Raw genomic sequence first — 19,133 nt, 5'->3', positions numbered from 1 at the left:
TATCATTTTTTTTTTTACGGGCATAGAGAGCCAGTTCATTCCACGTATCCAGCTTGGATACCCAATAATTATAATGCACAGAGGAATCAGGGAGGACGTTGGTACGGTCGGCAAGGTACTCCCTCAGCATCTTCCCAAACTTTGCACTCCTTGTGAGAGTACCCCGCGCCTCAGGGCCTGTACGATGGGAGGGACTGAGAAAATTCTCTCAGAACTTTGACAGCGTTCCCCTGCCTCAGCTGGATTGAAGTTGTGTCTCTCTCGCCTGTACTCCTTGGCTGTCCAATGAGCTGTGACCTCTGCCGCCTGCGTTTTCAGATGGGAATTTTTTTAATAGTTCCGCAACAAGGGCCTTCTGGCACTGCCCCATTTTTGTAGACCTGTCCACCTCAGAAATAAGAGATATAAAGTTCTCCTTGTAGTGTGGGTCTGGAAGTGTCACCAACCAGTAATGACTGTCACCCAACATTTTGAGAATGCGAGGGTTATGGGAAAGGCAGAGTAACATAAAATCAGCCATGCGTGCCAGACTACTAACAGGCAAGACTTCCGTGTCCTCATCAAGAGGATGACTCTCCATGCTCTCCTCTTCCTCCTCCTCCTCTCTGTCCTCTGGCCATCCACGATGAACAGACGGTATGACAGCTATGCAGGTAGTACCGTCTATAGCGCTTGAAACTAACTCCTGTTTTTCCTCCTCCTCCTCTTCCTCATTGTCACCCAATCCACTTTGGCTGGACTGTGTGTAATCACCCTATATGGTTCCTTGCTCCATCTCATCGTCCTCTGCCTGCAATGTATCCACTTTGATTGTGAGCAGAGAGCATTTCAGAAGACAGAGAAGCAGGATGGTGACGCTAATTATGGCGTCATCGCCGCTCACCATCTTGGTGGAGTCCTCAAAGTTTTGGAGTATGGTACATATGTCTGACATCCATGTCCACTCCTGAGGTCTTATGTGTGGAGTCTGAGCTGAATACCAACGGCCTTGTTGATGCTGGTACTCAGCAACTGCCCTCTTCTGCTCACAAATCCTTCCCAACATCTGCAGTGTAGAGTTGCAAAGCATGAAGACATCACACACCATACTGTGAGTCAGAAGCTGCAAACGGTGCAGAAACACGGCAAGGGCGGCGGAAGCTGTAGGTGACTTTATAAAATGGGCACACAGGCAGCTTAGTTTAACAAGCAGATTCAGCAGCTCCGGGTAGGATTTGGGAAACCGCTGAACCTTGAGGTTAAGCACATGGGCCAGGCATGGTACGTGTGTGAGCTCACCTCGCCTCAGAGCTGCCACCAGGTTCTGGCCATTGTCACACACGACCATGCCTGGCTGTAGGTACAGCGGTGTGAGCCACAGATCTGCCTGCTCTTTCAGAGCTGTCCACAACTCTTCAGCATTGTGTGGTCTGTCAGCTAAGCATATTAGCTTCAGCACAGCCTGTTGCCGCTTAGCCGAGGCAGTGGTGCAGTGCTTCCAGCTTGTGACTGATGTGGTCATTTCGGAGATGGAGGCTGAAATAGAGGAGGAGGCTGAGGAGGATGAGGTGCCGGAGCTGTTGACTGTGGGGGCAACCCTGATTGACCTAGTGCCCGCAATCCTTGACGTCAGGAGGACGTGTTCCGTCCCAAGGTCCAACTGGGTCCCGGCTTCCACTATATTAACCCAGTGTGCCGTCAGCGAGATGTACTTTCCCTGCCTACAAGCACTTGTCCACGTGTCTGTGGTTAGGTGGACTTTTCCGGTAACTGTGTTGTTGAGGGCATGGCTAATGTTTTGGGACACGTGCTTGTTTAATGCGGGGATGGCACACCAGGAGAAATAGTGGCGGCTGGGGACCGAGTACCGAGGGACGGCCGTCGCCATCAGGTTGCGGAATGCTTCTGTCTCCACGAGTCTAAAAGGCAACATTTCGAGCGCAAACAGTTGTGAAATGTGAGAATTTAGCAGTGTGGCTTGTGGGGCATTGGCTGCATATTTTCTCTTGCATTCCAAGGACTACTGAACATTGCGCTGGGACAAGGACATGGATGTGCTTTCTGATGCTGCTACTTGAGAGTATGCAATGACAGGTGCAGGGCAGGAGGCATCTTTGCATGCACCATGACAGGGGATTGGCTTGCATGCACAACAGCGGAAGAAGCAATGGTGCCACCCGCAGACACTGTTCCTGGACCCTGGCGTTCGATCCACAAAGTCTGGTGCTTTGCTGCCATGTGCCTGATAATGCTGGTGGTGGTCAGGCTGCTAGTTTTGCCACCCCTGCTGATGCTGGCTTGGCAGGTGGTGCAAATGGCCTTTTTGGGGTTATCGGTAGAGTCTTTAAAAAACAACCAGACTCGGGAAGACCTAACAGTAGAGATGAGCGTTGTTCTACTCGAACTGTTCGCCAATCTCAAATTCGAGCTGTTTTGGGCGGTGTTCGAGCCGTTCGGCGAACACGAACAATTTGAGAAAAATTCGGCTGTTCGAGGTTATGTTCGATAACTGTTCGTGCACCAAATTCATAACTGGATTTTTTCTCAGTAATGATGAAAATTAATGTTAATACGCAGTTTGAGTGTACAGCGGGGTGGGGGGAGGGGCAGGGGATGGATCTCTGCAGGAACAATGAAGATCTCCATTTTTTTTTTCTCTTTCCCGCATTTACAGTGGGGAGGTGCAATCTGTCAGCCTATCAGCAGCGCACACACGGAGCGAAGTGCTTTTTTTCACACAAGCAAGGGCATGTGTCATTGGCAGTGTATGTCACATGTCCTTGCCCTATAAGACCAAGCCATTTTCCCCGTCGCCACCATTTTCTCACTGCTGCAGCTGCGTGTTAGATGGCACCGCTGTTGCTGTGTGCGCTATACCTTGTTAATTTCAAGCCAATTTTCGCACAAATCTACAGATAGCTTGGGAGTAGGAAATAGTTGTGATTGCAGTTCTTTTAAGGACTAGGTTACAGCATTTCCTACGACTTTTAACAGGCAGGTCTGTGCTCTTAAATATATAGATTGTGGGAGTAAAGACTAATTGTAATTTTCAGGACTAGGTTACATCAGTTCCTATCAGTTTTTGCCAGGCAGGTCTGTGCCAGTGCTGTGCAAGTTTTTTTCACAGCATTTGGCTGAATCTAGCAAAGCTAATCCTTTTTGGCCTATTGCAGAGTGTGTTAGTCAGTGGAGTAGCCTATCTGTGTTGCAAGATATACCACCTGTGTATAGAATACCAATTTTTTTACTGCACCTAGTGAAGTAAAATCTTTTGGGCATAGCATCATTCTATTAGTCCATCTATACTGACCTCCATCAGGTTGCAAATTGAATATAATTTTTTTCTGCATCTAGCTCTGAAAAAATATTGGGTTTCTAGCTGTGTGTGGGACTTGTTGTATTAGTCCATCTATACTGACCTCCATCAGGTTGCAAACTGAATATATTTTTTTCTGCATCTACCTCTGAAAAAATATTGGGCTTCTAGCTGTGTGTGGGACTTGTTCTATTAATCCATCTATACAGACCTCCATCAGGTTGCAAACTGAATATATTTTTTTCTGCATCTACCTCTGAAAAAATATTGGGCTTCTAGCTGTGTGTGGGACTTGTTGTATTAGTCCATCTATACTGACCTCCATCAGGCTGCAAACTGAATATATTATTTTCTGCATCTACCTCTGAAAAAATATTGGGCTTCTAGCTGTGTGTGGGACTTGTTCTATTAATCCATCTATACAGACCTCCATCAGGTTGCAAACTGAATATATTTTTTTCTGCATCTACCTCTGAAAAAATATTGGGCTTCTAGCTGTGTGTGGGACTTGTTGTATTAGTCCATCTATACTGAACTCCATCAGGTTGCAAACTGAATATATTTTTTTCTGCATCTACCTCTGAAAAAATATTGGGCTTCTAGCTGTGTGTGGGACTTGTTCTATTAATCCATCTATACAGACCTCCATCAGGTTGCAAACTGAATACATTTTTTTCTGCATCTACCTCTGAAAAAATATGTGGCCTTCTAGCAGTGTGTGGGACTTTCTCTATTAGTCCATCTATACTGACCTCCATCAGGTTGCAAATTGAATATAATTTTTATCTGCATCTAGCTCTGAAAAAATATTTGGCCTTCTAGCAGTGTGTGGGACTTTCTCTATTAGTCCATCTATACTGACCTCCATCAGGTTGCAAATTAAAAATAATTTTTATCTGCATCTAGCTCTGAAAAAATATTTGGCCTTCTAGCAGTGTGTGGGACTTTCTCTATTAGTCCATCTATACTGACCTCCATCAGGTTGCAAATTAAAAATATTTTTTTATCTGCATCTACCTCTGAAAAAATATTTGGGCTTCTAGCTGTGTGTGGGACTTGTTCTATTAATCCATCTATACAGACCTCCATCAGGTTGCAAACTGAATATAATTTTTTTCTGCATCTAGCTCTGAAAAAATATTTGGCCTTCTAGCAGTGTGTGGGACTTTCTCTATTAGTCCATCTATACTGACCTCCATCAGGTTGCAAATTAAAAATAATTTTTATCTGCATCTCCAGTACCTCTGAAAAAATATTTGGGCTTCTAGCTGTGTGTGGGACTTGTTCTATTAGTCCATCTATACTGACCTCCATCAGGTTGCAAATTGAATATAATTTTTATCTGCATCTAGCTCTGAAAAAATATTTGGCCTTCTAGCAGTGTGTGGGACTTTCTCTATTAGTCCATCTATACTGACCTCCATCAGGTTGCAAATTGAATATAATTTTTATCTGCATCTAGCTCTGAAAAAATATTTGGCCTTTTAGCAGTGTGTGGGACTTGTTCTATTAATCCATCTATACAGACCTCCATCAGGTTGCAAACTGAATATATTTTTTTCTGCATCTACCTCTGAAAAAATATTGGGCTTCTAGCTGTGTGTGGGACTTGTTGTATTAGTCCATCTATACTGAACTCCATCAGGTTGCAAACTGAATATATTTTTTTCTGCATCTACCTCTGAAAAAATATTGGGCTTCTAGCTGTGTGTGGGACTTGTTCTATTAATCCATCTATACAGACCTCCATCAGGTTGCAAACTGAATATATTTTTTTCTGCACCTACCTCTGAAAAAATATGTGGCCTTCTAGCAGTGTGTGGGACTTTCTCTATTAGTCCATCTATACTGACCTCCATCAGGTTGCAAATTAAAAATAATTTTTATCTGCATCTAGCTCTGAAAAAATATTTGGCCTTCTAGCAGTGTGTGGGACTTTCTCTATTAGTCCATCTATACTGACCTCCATCAGGTTGCAAATTAAAAATATTTTTTTATCTGCATCTACCTCTGAAAAAATATTTGGGCTTCTAGCTGTGTGTGGGACTTGTTCTATTAATCCATCTATACAGACCTCCATCAGGTTGCAAACTGAATATAATTTTTTTTTGCATCTAGCTCTGAAAAAATATTTGGCCTTCTAGCAGTGTGTGGGACTTTCTCTATTAGTCCATCTATACTGACCTCCATCAGGTTGCAAATTGAATATACTTTTTATCTGCATCTAGCTCTGAAAAAATATTTGGCCTTCTAGCAGTGTGTGGGACTTTCTCTATTAGTCCATCTATACTGACCTCCATCAGGTTGCAAATTAAAAATAATTTTTATCTGCATCTAGCTCTGAAAAAATATTTGGCCTTCTAGCAGTGCGTGGGACTTTCTCTATTAGTCCATCTATACTGACCTCCATCAGGTTGCAAATTAAAAATATTTTTTTATCTGCATCTACCTCTGAAAAAATATTTGGGCTTCTAGCTGTGTGTGGGACTTGTTCTATTAATCCATCTATACAGACCTCCATCAGGTTGCAAACTGAATATAATTTTTTTTTGCATCTAGCTCTGAAAAAATATTTGGCCTTCTAGCAGTGTGTGGGACTTGTTCTATTAGTCCACCTATACTGACCTCCATCAGGTTGCAAATTCAAAATAATTTTTTGTCTGCATCTAGCTCTGAAAAAATATTTGGCCTTCTAGCAGTGTGTGGGACTTTCTCTATTAGTCCATCTATACTGACCTCCATCAGGTTACAAACTGAATATATTTTTTTCTGCATCTATCTCTGAAAAAATATTGGGCTTGTAGGTGTGTGGGACTTGTTCTATTAATCCATCTATACAGACCTCCATCAGGTTGCAAACTGAATGAAAAATTTTTCTGCATCTACCTCTGAAAAAATATTTGGTCTTCTAGCTGTGTGTGGGACTTGTTCTATTAGTCCATCTATACTGACCTCCATCAGGTTGCAAATTGAATATAATTTTTTTCTGCATCTAACCCAGCCAATAGTTTTGGCCTAATACCACAGTTTGGCCACTCAGCTCTGCTCGGTTCCCATCCATTGTTTTTTTGTGCAAACAACTCCAGAGTTGTGAATTAGTTAACCACCAAAATGAGTGGAAAAAGGCCTGCTGCTGGCGGAAAGGGGAATAGGCGTGTTGGGAAGGGGAAAAAAGGTTGTGTCCGTGGGGAAGGTGTTAAAGCAACAGTAACATCTGCAGAAGAAAGACCATCTTCCAGCCAAACTAAAATGTCTACTTCTTTTAGCGGACAATGTGATAAGATCCCTTTCTTACGGCCACGCCAATCGCTACAAATTCCAGATGAGGCACAAAAACAGCAGGTGCTTCAACGGATATCAAGTGCTCCTTTAAGTGGGCTCTCCTCCACATCAACTTCAACATCACAAATACTCCAGTCCTCAAAGGTGTCACCCCAATCGCACTTGCTTCCTCACAGCTCCCAAATCTCCAGCTGCCCGTCTGAGTATGAGGTAGAACAGATGGTTGAGTCTGCAGAGCTGTTTACTCATACTATAGCCTGGGAATCAGAGGTCGACTCCAGCGCTTCTGTGAATCCAGACGAGGAAATGATCTGCACTGATGCCCAGAATCTTTATGAGTCGGATCCAGGACCAGACGCAGAAGGTTCTGACCATAATGTAGACCCTCATTCCCAAACTGTAACTCCTGTCGGTGGAGACAATGAGGAAGACGATGATAAGACTCAAATACCTGATTGGAGCGACAACTTTAGTTTTTTGTCAGGGCAGGAACAGGTTGGCTCTGAGGACGACGGGTGTGATAACGCACAGGGTGATAATGATGAGGTTGGAGATCCCACTTACTGTCAACCCACAGTCAGCCAAGAGATGAGGTCAGCAGAGGAGGTGGAGGAAGATGCTAGTGACGACGAGGTCAGGTTGCGCCTTCCTGGACAGAGACGTAGTACTGGAAGCACGTCAACAACTGCATCCTCAAACACAACTCTGCCTCTCACCACAAGTCGTGGTGGCTCTTCAGGTCGCATGGGTGCTAAGCCTTGCATAGCCTGGTCATTTTTTCAGATCGATAAAGATGACCCAACTCGTGTTATCTGTAACATTTGTCAGCAAAAGCTAAGTAGAGGCCAAAAAATACATAGTTTGAGTACTTCATGCATGAACCGGCACATGGACATGAAGCATAAGTTGCAGTGGGAAGCTCAGTGTGCTACAATGCGGCCTAGCCGTCCGGGCCAACCACCGTCTGCCATATCTTGTGCATCCGCGGCCTCTTCATCCTCTGTGACTGGGGGGACAGCAGTCACACCTGTTTTGGGGCGCAGACCTGCCACCTCTTTACCCGCAACAGCCAGCGTGATTGGCAGGTCATCATTTTCTTTGGAGGTGGTAACACCAGCTGGTGTTGAGCGCTGTCCGACATCGATAGCACCACCTTTGGATCAAGGCAACCTAACATGTCCGCCTGCATCTTCCTCACAGACCGGCAGTTTGCCGGGGACACCCTTATCAACCCCGTCTAAGCACATTAGCCAGCCCTCGGTCCCTCAGATGTGGACAAGTAAAAGACAATTTCCTCCTAGCCATGAGAAAGCTAAGAGGTTGAATTTCACCATCTGCAAGCTCTTGGCTACAGAAATGCTGCCTTTCCGCCTGGTGGACACAGAGGATTTTCGAGACCTTATGTCCATCGCAGTGCCCCAGTACCAGATGCCCAGTCGGCACTACTTCTCAAAGAAAGGTGTGCCTGCGCTCCACCAGCATGTCGCACACAACATCACCGCTTCTTTGAGAAACTCTGTGTGTGACAGGGTGCATTTCACCACAGACACTTGGACGAGTAGGCATGGACAGGGGCGTTACATGTCGCTGACTGAGCACTATGGTGACAGCAGGACAAGGGGCTGCTGTCCAAGTCTTGCCGTCCCCACGAGTTGTGCGTCAATCCTCTTTATGTCAAAGTTCCTCCACTGCTTCTGCCTCCTCAAACTCCTCTCGGTCTTCCACCTGCACCCAAAGCCTGTCTGGTCATGCCACAAGCTTTCTAACTGCGCAGAAGGGATCCTGCACACCTCCTTACTATGCTGGCAGTAGGGCTCAACGTCATCAGGCGGTTTTTACATTGAAATGTCTGGGAAATGTGAGTCACACAGCTGAGGAGTTGTGGTCAGCTCTGGAGAACCAATTTCATGAATGGTTGTCTCCACTGGACCTGAAACCAGGGAAGGCCGTGTGCGACAATGCTGCAAACCTGGGTGCGGCCCTTCGCCGGGGCAATGTCACACACGTGCCTTGTATGGCTCACGTGTTGAACCTGGTTGTCCAGCAATTTTTAGCCCACTATCCCAGACTAGATGGCCGTCTGCAGAGGGCACGGTCGCTGTATGCTCACTTCCGCCGTTAGCATCCCGCAGCTCAGCGACTTACATCTCTACAGAAGTAGTTGGGCCTGCCACTTCACCGGCTAAAATGCGATGTGCCTACCCAGTGGAATTCAACTCTGCACATGTTGCAGCGACTGTGGCAGCACCGACAAGCCCTGGTGCAATACGTTCTGACGTATAGCCTGGGCCAACGAGATCCAGACGTGGGGCAAATCACGCTGGAGGAGTGGTCTCAGATCAGGGACCTATGCACCCTTCTGCACAGTTTTGAAATGGTGACGAAGATGTTTAGTGCTGACGATGCCATTATCAGCATGACTATTCCGGTGATTTACATGCTGGAGCACATGTTAAACAGAATTCGGAGTCAGGTGGTGGCACAAGAGGAGATGGAGGAAGTAGAGGAGGAGGAGTTGTATGCGGAAGGGCTAACATCTGCAAGGTCCAGACGGTCGGCAGCACCAAGGCGGCAGGCATGTGAGGGTGGGGGAGATGGTTTTTACCAGGGCGCATGGTAGCAGCCAAACTAGTGAGGAAGGTGCAGGAGCCCAGGAAGAAGTGGAGGACGAACTGATGGAAGACTCATCAGATGAGGGAGACCTTGATCACATTTCTGTTGTGCGAGGTTGGGGGGAGAGGACAGAGGAAGGAAGCATGATTGTTACCTCGCCACCAACACAACAGGGACTTGGTGCTCCTGGATGCGCAACACACATGAGTGCCTTCTTGCTGCACTACCTGCAACATGACCCTCGAATTGTGAGAATTAGAAATAATCCTGACTACTGGGTTGCCACACTGTTAGATCCCCGGTACAAAAGTAAATTTGCAGAAATTATTCCTGCCATAGAAAGGGATGCACGCATGCAGGAGTATCAGCAGAGACTGTTGCAGAATCTTACATGTGCTTTTCCACAAAATACCAGTGGTGCACGTAGTGAATCTCACAGTTCCAACTTGCCAACCGTGGGACCGTCAAGTGTTCAGCACTCAAACCGTAACAGAACCACAGTATCTGCTGGTAACATCAATTTTGCGGAATCATTTCACCACTTTTTTAGCCCATCCTTTGCAAGGCCACAGGAGACAAGAAGTCTGACACATAGTCAACGCCTAGAGCCGATGGTACAGGAGTATCTCCAAGTAAACATTGAAGCCATGACTGTGTCACTGGACCCTTGCTCTTTTTGGGCTTCCAATCTGGATAAATGGCCGGAGCTAGCCACTTACGCCTTGGAGATCTTGTCATGCCCCGCAGCCAGCGTTCTGTCTGAACGTGTGTTCAGCGCTGCTGGTGGTGTGCTGACAGATAAGCGCACGCGGCTCTCCACTGATAATGTAGACAGACTCACGTTCATAAAGATGAACAAATCATGGATCCGAAACGACTTTTCTACCCCTGTGTCATCCTGGGGAGAGTAAAAGCTTGATGATTGGTTAAAATCACCCTACCAACCGTTTTAAGCTTTCAAATTACTAATCATGTTTATCTGTATCTTGGCTGGAAAATAATTTGGGCTTTGTAGCAGTGTGCAGCACTGATTCTATTAGGCCATCTATAATAAGCTCCACCAGATTTAAAATTACTAATCATGTTTATCTGTATCTTGACTGGAAAATAATTTGGGCTTTGTAGCAGTGTGCAGCACTGATCCTATTAGGCCATCTATACTAAAGCTTCACCAGATTTAAAATTAATAATAATTTTTAGCTGCATCTAGCCCGGACAATAATTTTGGGGCTCCGAGATGCGCAAGACACATAAGTGCCTTCTTGCTGCACTACCTGCAGCATGACCCTCATATTGTCAGAATTCGAAGTAATCATGACTACTGGGTTGCCACACTCTTAGATCCCCCAAACTTTTCGATCAACCTTTTCATTTTAATAAAGACCAAAAAAATGGTCATTTTTGAAATTAAAAGCATTAGCAGGTTGTTAGAAACTGAAATCAAACAGTTTTCAACTCAAAACTTTATTCTAGGTGATGTTACATTTTCACATAGGACCCCTTGTTCGAAAGGAGCTTCTGAACTCTCTCGTCCATTGAATTTGTCAGGTTTTGGATGGTTTCTGCTTCAATTGTTTTGCATGAGGACAGAATACCCTCCCAGAGCTGTTGCTTAGATGTGAACTGCCTCCCGCCATCATAGACACTCCTTTTAATGATGCTGCAAAGGTTCTGAATGGGGTAGAGGTCAGGGGAGCATGGGGCTCACACCATAAGTTTGTCCCCTTTTATGCCCATATCAGCCAGAGATGCAGATGTTTTATGTGCAGCATGAGATGGTGCATTATCATGCAAAAAAATGATCTTGCTGTGAAATACACGGTTCTTCTTCTTGAACCATGGCAGGAAGTGCTGTTTGAGAAAATCCACATACATTATGGAGTTCATCTTTAGCGCCTTCAGGGATCCTAAAGGGGCCGACAATCTCTCTCCCCATGATTCCAGCCCAAAACATTACTCCACCTCCTCCTTGTTGGCGCTGTAGCCGTGTTTGCGTGGGGTGTCCATCAACCAGCCATCCTCCACTCCATCCATCTGGACCATCGAGCGCTGCACAGCACTCATCCGTGAACAAAACAGTTTTGAAATCAGTCTTCATGTAATGTTTGGCCCACTGGAGCCGTTTCTGCTTGTGTGAAGTGGATAGAGGAGGTCGACAGGATGGCGTATGCACAGCTGCAAACCTCTGAAGGACCCTGCATGTTGTTGTTCAGGGGACGTTGGAGGCACCAGCAGCTTCAAAAACTTGTCTGCTGCTATGACAAGGCTTTTTTGCCGCTGCTCTTTCAACCTGACGTAATTGCCTGTAGGAAAGAGTCCTCAATTTGCCCTTATCAGCACGCACACGTGTGTACTGTGAATCAGCTACATACTTCTTGATTGCCAAGACACTTCATCCTGATCATCGCACAATGTTGATTGTAGTCATGCCTTGACCTAAACACTCCACAATTTGTTGCTTCTCAGCAGCCGACACATCCTTTTTCTTTCCCATTTTGGCAGAAAATGTAGGCTGCTTAATAATGTGAGACAGCCTTCTTAAGTAGTCTTGCCTTTCATTGGACACACCTGCCAAACTAATTAGCACAGGTGTCTGCAATTGCTTACAGTGATATAAAGAGCCCTGACACACATCACCATCAATGAGTTTAACTGACAAACAAACAAATTCTTCCCTTATCACTCCTAAACACTTTTTGCATAATAATTTGGAACACAGTGTACATGTGCTTTTCCACAAAACACCAGTGGTTCACGTAGTGAATCTTACAGTTCTAACTTGCCTGGTCTGTATGGAGTTGTTCAATAAAGGGCCCAAAATTAAGATAACATAGATGGGAGAGGTCTCTATGAATAGGAATTCCTAAGTATTTGATACCCTGTGAGGGCCAGGCAAAGGGAAAGTTGGACTGGATGGAATCCTATATGGATTTGGGGAGGGAGACATCGAGGGCCTCAGACTTCGCTGCATTGATTTTAAAATTTGACCATGTAACAAAGTGATCTATTTCAGCCATAACAGCATGGATGGATATATGTGATTGAGTGATATATACTAGGACATCATCAGCAAATAGAGAGCACTTGTACTCGGTGCCTCCCACCTCAATCCACCTAATATTGGGGTTATGGCGAATTGATGAGAGCAGGTGCTCCGTCACTAGGATGTATAAGAGAGGGGACAGAGGACATCCCTGCCTTGTCCCATTGGTGATTGTGAAAGGTGATGAAAATGTTCTGACGCGCCCCCTGGGCTTTGGGACACCCGGAGCTGGACCCTTTTTGGTGGATGCTGGTGGTTGTAGTCTCCGTGGCGGCGACCCGGTTCCGTGGCTCAGGGCGGTCAAACCAGTGGCGGAACTATTTATGTGGTTTTGATGTTTAAATGTCCGACTACGCCACCCGTGGATTGCGGTCAGAGTGAACCGCCGCTCCAGGGCAGACCGCTGAGGCTGGTGTTGTGGGTGCAGCAGAGCGTAGCATAACTCCCCACGGGAGGAGTATAGCCTCAGGGCAGTGTATGCGGAGGATGGGGGTGATGGTGCAGGGCAGCAGCAGTAACGACACGGAGTCAGTGATGCAGTCCAGGGCCTTTACTCACAGTTCTTATTATCCAGACCACGTCTGCAGGTAACGGCTGCCCACGTCGTACTGTGCTCACCAGGTGAGGGGCTCAGACAACTCCCAGATAACTTTGGAGCGCTTCACAGGACCCCCTTTGTGTGTCCTTTGTCTGGCCTTTCATACCAACCCTTCTGTCCGGCTGCCTCGGGCCTCCTCTTGGTAAACTTGGCGCCAGTTTCCCTGACCCTATGTGGTGCCTTCCTAGCGGGTGTAGCGAGGGGCTGCGCCACATAAAATGTCACAGACTCCTGTTTCTAGCTGAGGGTCGTTTCCTGCCTCCACTAGTTTCGGGGACCGGTCTCCCCCTTTGGCCTGACCCCTCCACGCAGGTGGATTCGGGCGTGCGGTGGCGACTCGCCCGTCCGCACCCCTGGGATCCCTTCGTTCCTCGTTCCTGGAGCCTTCTCCGCTCCTCTTCCTTCCTTCTCTCTCTTCCAGGCCTGGGCCTCTGTTACTAGGCCCGCCTCCGGAGCAGAGCTCATGCAGAGTCCCTGCTCCCTGCCACTTCTGCTCAGACTTCTCTGCACTGAACTAAGATGGTGCCCACCTTTTATACTCCCTTCTCAATGCACCCAGGAACTGCTTCCTCCCTGCTCCTGCACTACAGGGTTCCCCTTCCTCAGTGTTCCCTCCCCCCACTCCAGCCAGGGACAGGGACTGTCGTGCCCATCTCAGGGGCATATTGGTCGCCCTGCCCCACGGCAATGTGGTGTAATGCATGCAGGTGTCGGGTCCTGATCCACACTACATCCTTACCTGAGAGTGAGATATCACACCTCTGGGTGAGGTGCAATACCTCTGTAGCAACCGAGCCCTCAGGGTGCTACAGTTCCATTTATCTTCAGCCTAGGTGACGTATTGCGATACAGGGCCGTGATTTTGGCTATAAAAGGGTCCCCTAGACCCCTACCCCAAGCTTTTTAAGAGAATCATATATGGCGTGCCAGGAGACTCTATGGAATGCTTTCTCAGCATCCAACGAGAGTATCTAATTACAAATTTTTAACTGCATCTAGCCCAGGAAATACTTTGTGCCTAGTAGCAGTGTCTGCTAGTCAGCGGATTATCCCAGCTGTTAAGCAAGCTACACCACCTGTAGTTTGGACACTTAATTTTTTCAAAGGAAATGCTTCGGGACCACGGGATACTCAGTGAAGAGCATCAGGAGGCACCCCAAGGCATAGGGGCTGGGACTGGCAGTAGGATGCCTTGCGGTGGACAGCCGAGCTCGATCCTTATAAAAGCTTATTAACTGTAGCAGCTTTAGTGGACGCTACTGGAGCTGGAATTACGCGGCTGCTGGCATGAGACTTGCCCTCCAATAGATCCTTGTAAATGGATTTAAAGTGTATTCATTCAAATTAGAGAGACAATTTAAATTAAAAAGCTTAGAGCTGCCTCCACCACAGGGGGGCTCGCTCGACCCACCAGTGGACAGGCACCAGTATTGGGAGAGGGGGGCTGGCCGTCAGGGTTCACTGCGGCTCTGGCACAAACCCGGCGACGCGGAGGTGGCACGGGCAGTAGCGGACTGAACGTGTCGGCTTCTCACTTTTTGGATTTTAGAAGGGCATGACATGCCTATATCTGTGTCTCCCCCTCCTTTTACTCCTCCACCTCTTTTCTTTTCGCATGACTATATGTACTTGTCACTTTTCCATGTATTAGTTGTGTCTTCTGAGCAGTTTGTCAGCTTTTAGACACTTTTTAAGGTGTTTTCTATGTGTTTCTATGTGTTTTTGTTTGCCTGCCATTGGTTTTAACGGTGTTCGAAGGTGTTCGACGAACAGTTCGACGAACAGTTCGGCGAACACACGGGTGTTCGACGAACCGAACCGAACTCGAACACTACGGGGGTGGCTCAACACTACCTAACAGTTGTACTGGCAAATTCCTTCATGTTGGTGTTACTGGGAAACGTTGCCTGCCTTCTGTCAGCGGCCACCACAATGCTTCTTCATGCCTGTCGGGGTGCTCTATCTCCCTCCCCCTGTGTGCTGCTGTCCTCACTCTGCATGTCCTCCTGCCAGGTTGGGCCAGTTACTATATCATCCCCCACCTCGTCTTCTACTTCCGCACCCTGGTCCTCCTCCTGACTTTCTGGCAATTGCGTCTCATCATCGTCCATCTCTTGTGACACTTTCCTACCGTCGCCTTCGCTTGACTGTGGCTGCTCAAATATTTGGGCATCGCTACATGCGATCTCCTCTTGCCCCGTTTCAAGTGGACTGGGCGAGAGGCCCGAATCTATAAAGGGAAAAGTGAACAGCTCTTCAGAGTGTCCAAGTGTTGGATCATTTGTCTCCGGGCACTCGGCATGGTGGGAGGAAGGAGGATCAGGGTGAGGAATATGCGGTCCAGACTCACGGCTACTGAGACTTGACCATGTAGAAGATTGGGTGGTGGTGGTGGTGGCTAATTGACTGGAAGCATTATCCGCTATCCAACCAACAACCTTTTGACACTGCTCTGGGTTCAATAATGGTGTGCTGCGGTCCCCTAGGAATTGAGACAGGAAGGTCGGGCGAGAAGATGTGGGTGTTTGTAGTGGCACAATTTCAGCTTGCCCACGTCCTCGGCCTCTGCATGCACATCACCATCACGTCCAGTTCCCCATCCCTTGCCACGCACCTTGCCCATTTTAAATGGAGGAAAATATCTTCCACGCTCACTACAAATGGCTGAATTTGGAGCGAAGTTATATGTAATCCGTCTGAAGGAGAAACCACAGTTTTAAATACCTGGCCTGTAAGTAACTATTTTGAACAGCAAACCGGTGCCAAAAACTTTGCTGACACACTGAAAAAAAATTTGAATGGAGGCCAAAAATGACAGTATTTTCAGCGCAATTATATGTGAATGTGATCCATGTGACAGAGAAACAACGGTTTTAAATACCTGGCCTGTAGGTAACTATTTTGAACAGCAAACCAGAGCAAAAAACTTTGCTGACACACTGAAAAAGAATTAGAATGGAGACCAGAAATGGCAGAATGTTCAGAAAATGTATATGTGATCAGTGTGACGGACAAACCACAGTTTTAAATACCTGGCCTGTAGGTGACAATTTTGAACAGTAAACCGGTGTCAAAAACTTTGCTAACACACTGAAAAAAATTTGAATGGAGGCCAAAAATGGCAGTGTTTTCAGCGCAATTATATGTGATCCATGTGACGGACAAATCAGTTTTAAATAGCTGGATTTTTAACGCTGTAATTTGAAAAGGACCTGGCTGTATTCTGCAGTGCCAGCAAGTAAATGTCGCAGAAAAACGGTGTTCTCTGGATTGCTTTTTAAACAAATAATGAGGATTAAGATCCGAAAAGAAATTATTCCTGGTGCCTGAGACCTGGGCCTTTGTCTAGAAAGATCCAACAGCAGCAGAAGGCAGAACTGGAATGGAGCCTCTTGTGCTATATGCACTGCAGTCTGCTCTATACACTGCCTGCCAGCCTATATACATTGTCTGCCTGATATCTCTGCAGATGGATTAGTCCTCAGAAGGATTGAGATGGATATGTGTAATATACTTGTTTTCTCCTTACACTACCTAATACACAGCCAAATCTCTCCCTAGCTCTGCAGCTCCTCTCCCTACACTGCCTGATTGCTGAGTAGACTGATGAGCACAGTGGCGCCAGGTCTGATATAGACCTGATGACGCTGTGTGGCCAGCCAATCACTGTAATGCCCACAACCAATGTGGCTGCGGCATTACAATGAGTGGCAGGCAATCCCTGTATATTGATTGGCGCTCTAAAGAGCACCAAACATGCAGGGAGGGGACCTGACCATCCGCCCGAGCATCTCGCAAGTACTCGGCGAGCTCCGAGCATCTCGAGTACTGAGATGCTTGGGCGAGTACCGAGTACTTGTGAGTATGCTCGCTCATCACTAATTATGACTGATGGTTTCCATGACTACACTTGATAATAATTTAGAAATTCTAGCAATTTTCCAGATTGACTAACCTTTGTGTCTTAAAGTAATGATGGGCTTTCATTTCTCTTTAATTATTTGAGTGGATTTTGACATATTCTGGCTTAGAACAGTTTTGAATAGGGATCAGCACTGTATGCAAATGTGTACCAACACTGCTGCTGCATAAGATGCATGATGGTTGCAAACACTTTTTGAAGCCTGGTGACTGCACAAATGAACTCGTTATGAGGATTAATTGTTCATTAGATGTCATTCTAGGTGACTACCTAATGACGATGCTTAAGAAAATCTTATGGGGGTGAAAAGCTGTCACCAGAGTAAAAGGAGGGTACTTTGAAGAATCTAAAGTCTGGTTTATTTCACATGTGTTTTTTTCACTCCCTATTTTCATATGTGTACCTAAATGTTTTTACTGACTTTTGTCTGCATATACAATGTGCACATTCCAGAAAAAAACAAGGAAAACCATTGCATAATCAGGTGTGTCCAAAAGTTTTGACTGGTACTGTATATATTGACAAACAATTTTTTTTTACATACATGTAACACAAATCTTGATTTACACAATGTCATTTTATGGCTTCACTTTAATTGGAGATTTCTAAACACAGATCTTCCAAACTTCCAGTGTACTCTGCTATAGCTATGTCTCCAACTACTGATGGCTGCAGGCAGATAGAAAGGTTATCAAAGTGTAAGAAGAATTGGAGTATCATTTTAGAAAAATGAAATTTATAACCTTATAAAATATTTATTATAAAAAGGTATTAGCAAATAATTTTTAACCTCAGGCTAAGCCATCAATATCTGATCTATAGGGTTCCAACACCTGGCACCCCCACCGATCAGATGTTACCGGGGCCTTTGGTGGCCGGAAGTTCTCCGATGCTGCAGGTACACATCAGCTCCGTCACTTCTATAGTGGCCGCGGCCAGGTAGTGCAGATCCACTCCCCTGTTCAAATGAATGAGTGGTGGATTTGGAGAACCTGTGTATCAGCAGCATAAGAGATCTTCCGGCGCTCCAGGTGCCGGTAGAAATTGATCACTGAGGATGCTGAGTGCCGCACCCTCACCGATCCGATAATGATCACCTGTCCTAAGGATGACCCATCAATAAAAAAATAATGGCCTCCTTTAATATGTCTCTGTGCTTATCTTTTATATGTACACACCTGTAATCATAACAGTCCTGATGTTTGCTGCATGCAGTTCTTCAAGTACAGATACAGTTTCTGGCTTCAGACGATTTTCTAATATGAGCAAACCGAGAAACTCCATGTCCTTTTCAACTTCTTCCCTTCAGAGACACAATCATATTAATGCATCAGGCCATGTTCACATATTCTCAATTCTCAATTCAGACACAGATTTGATATTTTATAATCCACATAATTTTCATTTTTAAGGCATATCTGTATTCTAAAACCGGGAATGGTTCTGATAAACTTCAATGTAGTAAATCTTTATGATAATGATCCACATACCAATCTGCGTAAGAAATTCAAGTTTTAGATGCAGATTCTGGCCAAAACTCTTCAAAATCAATAGCTGATTTGCTTAGTGCACCATGTAAATATAGCCTTGTAGCCTCAGTTTGATCGGAAAACTTATTTTCCCTTTGTAGATATGCTAAAGTACTCTATAATGTTTTGTGATCTACAGGTGCATCTCACTAAATTAGAATATCATCAAAAAGTTAATTTTTTTCAGTTCTTCAATACAAAAAGTGAAACTCATATACTAGTAACTTCAAACAGAGTGATCTATTTCAAATGTTTATTTCTGTTGATGTTGATGATTGTGGCTTACAGCCAATGAAACCACAAAAGGCATTATCTCAGTAAATTAAAATAATTAACAAAAAACACCTGCAAAGCCATCCTAAGCATTTAAAAAGGTCCCTTAGTCTGTTTCAGTAGGCTCCACAATCATGGGGAAGACTGCTGACTTGACAGATGTCCATAAGGCAGTCATTGACTGCCACAAGGTCCCACAGTTCCAATTTTCATTTGGAAATCAAGGTCCCAGAGTCTGGAGGAAGAGTGGAGAGGCACACAATCCAAGCTGCTTGAGGTCTAGTGTGAAGTTTCCACATTCAGTGATGGTTTGGGGAGCCATTTCATCTGCTGGTGTAGGTCCACTGTGTTTTATCAAGACCAAAGTCAGCGCAGCCGTCTACCAGGAAATTTTAGAGCACTTCATGCTTCCCTCTGCTGACAAGCTTTTTGGAGATGGAAATTTCATTCTCCAGCAGGACTTGGCACCTGTCCACACTGCCAAAAGTACCAATACCTGGTTTATAAACAACAGTATCACTGTGCTTGATTTGCCAGCAAACTCGCCTGACCTTAAGCCCGTAGAAAATCTATGGGGT

General features: G+C 45.6%; 1 protein-coding gene across 1 annotated transcript in view; it reads right to left on the bottom strand.

The window, feature by feature from the left end:
* Positions 1-19,133, bottom strand: part of LOC141259319 (probable cation-transporting ATPase 13A4) — a 279,585-nt gene that overhangs the window by 79,916 nt on the left and 180,536 nt on the right. The window contains exon 18 of the mRNA XM_073675074.1: positions 17,932-18,056. Coding sequence (XP_073531175.1) covers positions 17,932-18,056 — 125 coding nt within the window. The remainder of the gene's footprint in view (positions 1-17,931; positions 18,057-19,133) is intronic.

Source organism: Phyllobates terribilis, unplaced genomic scaffold (assembly GCF_046119375.1).
Source record: "Phyllobates terribilis strain yellow unplaced genomic scaffold, ASM4611937v1 Scaffold_3__8_contigs__length_932513732, whole genome shotgun sequence".
In the NCBI taxonomy this organism is placed as follows: Eukaryota; Metazoa; Chordata; class Amphibia; order Anura; family Dendrobatidae; genus Phyllobates; species Phyllobates terribilis.
This window is presented reverse-complemented; position numbering and strand designations above follow the sequence as displayed.